The sequence below is a fragment of the Ictalurus punctatus genome, chromosome 2 (assembly GCF_001660625.3).
Source record: "Ictalurus punctatus breed USDA103 chromosome 2, Coco_2.0, whole genome shotgun sequence".
NCBI lineage: Eukaryota > Metazoa > Chordata > Actinopteri > Siluriformes > Ictaluridae > Ictalurus > Ictalurus punctatus.
The window spans coordinates 23,747,529-23,754,780 of NC_030417.2; the positions used below are offsets into that span (position 1 = coordinate 23,747,529).

The following is a 7,252-nucleotide window of genomic DNA, read 5'->3' on the forward strand; positions in this document are numbered from 1 at the left end:
AGAGTCACACCAATGCACTTCAGCACCCTAAAGCTGCTCGAGCTGCAGGAACTGAACAGGTACGTCCACGGCTTATCTTTTGAGGCAGGTATGATGAGCACCATAGAGGAGCCAGAACTTCAGGAGAGCCATATCGCCACGATACATCATGCAGGGATGCACAACGCGTTGGGGATGCGCTCGGCCAGCATCGCCCTGTCTTCCACCGGCTCCTGGCGAGACGCGTCGCGCAACTGGGGCTGGCTGCTGTCCGGGGCCGTGCTCCTCAACGTGCTCATGCTTGGATGCGCGCTCATGGGCGGCAGCGTGTTTAACGCGCAACACATAACCAGCGTCCACCTGCAGCTCTACCTCGTAGTGCTGATCCTCTCCACTACCGTCTGGATGGTCTTCTACAAGGCGTACACGTGCCGCGAGGACGAGGCCGTGCTCTACAAGGATGTGCACGCCGGGCCCGTGTGGCTCAGAGGTGGGGTGTGTGTGTGTGTGTGTGTGTGGTTTATCTACCCACTGCCTGCAAATGTAATCAGCATCCACACTGATGAAATATTTATTTACACACCTAACACTTTAGTAGGAACATCTGTTCACCCCCACATTCATGGAAAACCAAATGTCCAGGGGTGTGGAGCTGGACCTGAACCAACTCCTCCTATAAGTCTAACCTTAACCCCTAACCCTAACACACAATGCTGTACAACACAAAACAACACAACACACTTAACCCACTTCTTCAGCCTAAAACTCACTGCTACTGGTCTCCATTATCTGAACTTGGCTGGTGGGAGGAGCTAGCTTAGGTCCGACTCCACCCCATGGACTTTTTGTTCTGCAGCAAGGGGTTCTTGCAGCACAGTGCATAAACTCATGCAGATACCGTTGAAGAGTTTCAGTTAATGGTTTCATCGAACATCAGAATTGATATCTCAGTGACTTTGACTGTGGCATAGTTGTTGGTGCCAAATGGGCTGGTATTGAGTATTTCAGAAATGGCTGATTTCCTGGGATTTTCATGCACAACAGTCTTTATAGTTTACACAAAATGGTCTGAAAAACTAAAAAAAAAAAAAAAAAAGAGAGAATGAGTGACAGTTCTGCGCCTTGTTGATAAGAGAGGTCAGAGGAGAATGGCCAGACTGGTCTGAGCTGACAGGAAGGCAACAGTAACTCAAATAACCACGCTATACAACCGCAGTGAGCGGAAAAGCAGTTCAGAGCACTTAATATTTTGGAACTTGAGGCTCACTTGTCAGCCAAGCACAGGATTGAGGCTAAAGTAGAGGCCACAGGTTCACCAAAACTTACAGTAAGAGCTGAAGATTGGAAAAAGATCAGGTGATGTTATTCCAACCTTCAGCTGTGCAGTTTCGGTGAGCGGCAGATTTCCTGTTCTTGGCTGATAGGAGTGGAGCCCGATAAGGACCTTTCAGGAAAGTCTTCATGACAGAAAGCTTTGTGGTTTATTTCACTGACATTCCACAACATTAACTCTAACTACTGTATAAGCTGTACAAAAAGTATGATATCAGAAAACTTAGTTACAGCTTTACCTCTGGCTTTTACTATGAGCTGACACTGGAGACTCCTAAAAATGCTAACTAAACATCTCAGAAAATTTCTCCGTATTAATGATGATATGTTTTTGTGAAATAACAGCACATTTTAAATCCAATTTTTATTAGTCTTAGTTTATCTGGAAAATTCCCTGTTAACGATTTACTATAGAAATGTTAAAGTATTAGAATGAGCTCTAAACCTGTGTTTTGGCTTGTAGGTGGCACTAATGTCCAAGGCATGCTTTTATAGACAATTAAACACTTTCGTACCCCTCATACTTGAGTATTTAACAAGCCTGAGATATCAGACTGTTTTAAATGGTTTATTTACTTTGAAGCTTTCCAAACATTATTCCTGAATCCATGGAAAAGTGAAATAAATATGAAATAAATATCAGCTGTATTTGCTTTTTATCCATGATTAATGGTCTGCTCATGCCTCTTCATTAGGTGGCCTGGTGCTCTTCGGTATCTGCAGCTTAATCATGGACGTTTTTAAGACCGCCTTCTATGTGGGTCTTGTGCACTGTGACTCACCTGTGAAAATCATCTTCCCTGTTGTGCAAGCCATGTTTGTTTTGGTGCAGGTGAGGTGACCGCAGACAAGCAAAAACGCCATTGCTCTGTTGCCGTCATTGTATTATCTCTAATCGTTTTTGTGCATCTGGCATCTCTCTACATTTCAGACTTACTTTCTCTGGCTCCATGCCAAGGATTGTGTGCAAGTGCAGAGAAACATAACTCGGTAAGTGTGGTGGTACAGTAGTGTTTTAAATGCATCAATGTATAATGCAAATGGAAGGCGTGAGCTGTCGATGTGATATCCATAGTGTCTGGCTGAGTCATCGGTGACAGTGACTATGTTTACATGCACATCAATATTCTGATATTAATCAGATTTTGTCAATATTCTGATTAGTACTGAATCATGTAAACACCTCAATCTGATTATCTGATTCAGATTATACAAATATTCTGATTCCCACCCCTGGAATATGCTTGTTTTAATTGGAAATTTGTTGCATGTAAACCCCTTATTCAGAACATCTACTGAAAGGAGATTGTGGGTGCTAGCAGATATTTAGCGGTAAGCTAGATATTTAGGAATGGCAACTCAGGCATACTTAGAACCATGCATACAGTAATATTCCGATGCCTGTATGCATATAAATATCGTATTCGGAATATTGATGCAACCCGATAATATAGATCTTAAACGGAATTTGATGTGCATGTAAACAGTCAATGTAAAGCTCATTAAGCTCGTATTATGAACTATAGAAAGCCTGAAATGATGTTGCAGTTCAAAACAGTTAATATTTGTGTCTCTGTGTCCGTATAGCTCTGGGCTAATGCTCACCTTGGCCACAAACCTGATGATATGGATGACAGCAGTGACAGAAGAGTCTCTCCATAAAACAGTGTATACCAATGATACCGGTAACCATGGTTCCCAGAGTGTCTTACTTAGAGGTATGTTTTTTTATTACTGAATGCTCTAATATGCTAATCAATTACATTCTTAGCTCGTCATCCTTTTAATATACAAGTATGGTTTTTATTTCAGTTCGATAGGCCATCAGCTGCACAAGCTGTTTTGCTTAAACCTTATTAAAGACATTTTTAATTATTAAATTTAAGTGATTAAATATAATTGAAGTGTCCAGACTGGTCAAAGTGCAGTCCGTGCAGCAGGAAGTGCTGGATAATTTCACTAGGACATGTGAAAGGCTGTTATTGTGAAAAATGTTATTGTATCATAAGATGGACGAGCCAATCATGTGACATTATGCAAATACAGGCCATGCAACACAGCTTTACCAAGGTAAGGTAAGGACTTGGGGTGTGCAAGTTTGTGGCCATTTTTAATTTACATATTGATTGAAACTGATTTTCTTACAGAGGGTAAAAAGTATAGGCATGCATTTGAGCCATTTTAAGGCATAAAGTATAATTATTATTTTTTTTTCCATGTCAGTCAATTTATTGTTTACTAATGAAAACATTTAATGCTACTCAAAGCAAGTTAAGCATGACTTTAATGTATAATAATCAGTGTTATTACAAGCTGAAATAAGATGTGCTAGGGCAAAGAAAATGCTAATATTAAACTAGAATTCCATGACTTGGATTGAAAAACACACAATGATACAAATTGTGACTGATTCGCTGTGGCTATGCTCCTAAACGGATGCCTTAAATATCACAGTTCCCAGTTAAAATCCTACCCTTTCTCAAGTGGAAATCATCATCTGGATACTGCAGACCCAAGAACAGCTGCTGTAATTATAACCTCTGTGATGCTCATACTGAACATTCTTTCAACACACTCTGTACTGGCTAACTTTATAGTATACACTTGTGGAATAGTAATGATTTATAAACCCACTGTCCGGTGTCACAATGAATAGGTTTCTCTTTGCGGCTCAAGGTTTCTTCCTCATGTCGTCTCAGGGAGTTTTTTTTTTTTTTATTGCCACTGTCACCACTGTCTGGCATTTTCATTAGGGATGTAAATGCACATTGATGTTTCTGTGAAGCTGCTTTGTGACATTGTCTACTGTTAAAAGCGCTATACAAATAAAATGGAAATTAAACAATGATACAGCATATGCCACTCTTAAAACCTTTCCCCTCTCTATTTTAGCTAGCTCGCCTAACGGTAACAGCAGTTGCACGTGCAGTATCACGGCATGCAGCATCTTTGAAGAGGCCTACTATTACCTCTATCCGTTCAACATTGAGTACAGCTTGTTTGCATCAGCCATGGCTTATGTGATGTGGAAAAACGTGGGCCGGCTGCTGGATGACCACGGGCATCATGAGCACCGCTTCCGCATGCGTGATGTGCTGATTGGCCCAGCCTGTGGCCTCCTGGTGTTGGTGGCTGGCCTGACCATATTTGTAGTGTATGAGGTGGATGTATCATCTGATGAGAAGGAGAAGAAGGACACGGCCCTCATCATGTACTATGTGGCCAACACAATCACAGTGGTCATGATGTCTGTGGCAGCAGCAGGCGGCTGTGCTCTGTACCGGCTGGAGCAGCGTGAGCACGCAGTGGGCAAGAACCCAACACGCAGCCTGGATGTGGGGTTGTTACTGGGTGCCTCTGTAGGCCAGCTCACCATCTCCTACTTCACCATTGTGGCCGTGTTGGCGATTGGTGTGGGCGGCCTAGTCAATGCCCTCAACCTGGCCTGGAGTGTGCTCACTGTAATCGAGCTTTGTGTACAGAATGTGTTCATTATTGAAGGCTTGCGGCGGGAACCACACCAGGACACACGCCGTGCCAGCATCTTCTCCAATCTGCTCGCCTTGCAAGCACACGATGAGTGCCGGAGGTCCAGTAACGTGCTCACGCCTCGTGGCTCTATTGCCATCGTGGTCCACAAGCCCCTGCCCTGGAAGAGGAAGCTTCTCAAGGAGATCTCGTCATTCCTGTTGCTTTCCAACATCATTGTGAGTTCCTTTCTCCTAGCTACATTAGCAAAATACGAGCAATAGTGCTGATCGGAAATCTGCTTCATGTGGTCCAGATAGTAGTAAGCAGTATAACTTGGGTAGTGTTATTGTATCAACACTCAGCAGACACTTTAATAGGAACATTAATGCAATTATCCAAATCAGCCAATTATGTTGCAGCAGAACAAAGCATAAAGCAGATCATGTAGATAAAAGGTCAAGACCTTCATTTATTGTTCACATCAAACATCAGAATGGGGCAAAATGTAAGCATTTACACTTAATGGTACATAAAACAAAAAACATCCAGAGAGTGACAGTTCTTTCAAAGAAATGCCTTGTTGATGAGAGGGGTCAAGGAGAATAGCCACTCTGCCCACTGTAGCCTCAGATTCCTGTCTGGCCAAATACCAGGCTGGCTATTCTCCTTGACCCCTCTTCCTGTTGTAAATTGTGTTTATTTGAGCTAGCCTTCCTGGCAGCTCAAACAATTCTGGCCATTTCTTCTGAACCTTTCTCAAGGTATTTCTGCCAGCAGACCTGCTGCTGAATTGGAAATGAATTGGTCACAGTCATGAAGATACATTTTTTCCCCCACAATTCTGATGTTTGATGTGAACATTAACTGTATCTGCACAATTTTAGGCATTGGCCTGCAGCCACACGATTTGATAATCGGACAATTGCATGAATACGCAGCTGTACATGTGTCTGCATTAAAAGTGGCCGGTGAGCATATACATCTAGCAGTTAGCAAGGTGTGTCCCATTCACTGGGACCCAATAATAGACTGTTTTCACATATGCAGCATTTAATCCATGTGATTCGAACCCTGGTGCATTTACCTACTCAGCGAGAGACATGTGAGAGCACAGCTAACACACTTATGTGTGGACTAAAATAACCAACCCCAAACCGCTTGACTTCATGTGCACTCATTTTCAGTGGGGGTTCACTAGGGAATGTCTTTAGGGCATTAATATTGTCTGGAGTATTTTGAATGAGTTACATCTAAACTTTGTCAATTTTACTCACAGCTTTGGATCATGCCTGCCTTCGGCGCACGCCCAGAGTTTGACAACCACCTTGGAGGGGATTTCTACCAGTCTAGCATGTGGGGGGCTGTGGTTAACATTGGACTGCCTTTTGGGATCTTTTACAGAATGCACTCAGTAGCCAGTCTTTTTGAGGTGTTCCTTACCTCTTGAATCTACAGCCTTATAAAATACCTGTTCGTATTTTGTAAAACTTTTTTTTTTTTTTTTTTTTGTAAATGATGCAATCTGTTTGTTTAAAAAAAAAGGACTTTTGTTGTCTTTTAATATCCACTTGGGAAACTTTTGAAGAGCTTGTGTAAAGATTTGTGTATCTTAGGTGTGCAGATGGGTGACAAATGAGTCTCTTAGTAAGGGGTTTGGGTCACCACAAGCCGACAGAACAGCTTGAATATACATTGCCACAGATTCTACAAGTCTCTGCAATTGTACTGGAGGGATGGAACACCAGTCTTTCAAAAGTTATTCAACCAGTTGGTGTTTTATGATGGCAGAGGAGAGCGCTGTCCAACATCCTGGTACAAAGGATATTGGACTTCTGATCAGAAGGTCGTGAGTTCAAATCCCAGCACTGCCAAGCTGCCACTGCTGGGCCCTCGAGCAACGCCCTTAACCCTCGACTGTTCAGTTGTATTACATTTTTTTTTTTTGATAATTGTAAGTCGCTCTGGATAAGGGTGATTGCCACCCACACATTTCTCATTTAATTGGGTTGAGAAGTGGTGTGTGAAGGCCATAGAATATGACATATTTTTCACACTTATCAAATCACTCAGCAAGCCCTTGTGGCCTGTGGAAGTCATTCTGGAAGAGACCACTCTCATCAAGATAGGATTATCATGCCAGCAAAATGTTTCAGGTGCATAACACACCCAATCATTTTGTTTTTTCCCCTGTAAAGTGTCACCTGTCTGCATGTCCTGATTATGTGCAGCTTAAAATATTTGATATAAAAACTTTATACACATTCAGAAGTACAAATATTCATACTTCCAATAGGAAAAATGCACTTTACTAACACTAATAAAACTAAATAGCCTTGCATGGACTCAATTATAATTTCTATTGGTGTCTTTACACAGAGTGGAACAAAAGAAAAAAAAAAAAGCAAACAGATAACACTCACTAAGGCCTGTTTAATGTTTCCTGTCCCTACTGTGCATAAATGCAGTATCT

The 7,252-nt window shown here is 42.1% G+C and overlaps 1 protein-coding gene across 1 annotated transcript; it reads left to right on the forward strand.

The window, feature by feature from the left end:
* The first annotated feature begins 12 nt into the window (after positions 1 to 12).
* Positions 13 to 7,204, forward strand: otop2 (otopetrin 2). The gene is made up of 6 exons (XM_017461055.3): positions 13 to 469; positions 2,007 to 2,143; positions 2,243 to 2,301; positions 2,899 to 3,029; positions 4,204 to 5,018; positions 6,059 to 7,204. The coding sequence occupies exons 1-6, from the start codon at positions 13 to 15 to the stop codon at positions 6,227 to 6,229; spliced, it is 1,770 nt and encodes a 589-aa protein (XP_017316544.1). The 3' UTR covers positions 6,230 to 7,204.
* Positions 7,205 to 7,252: the final 48 nt, after the last annotated feature.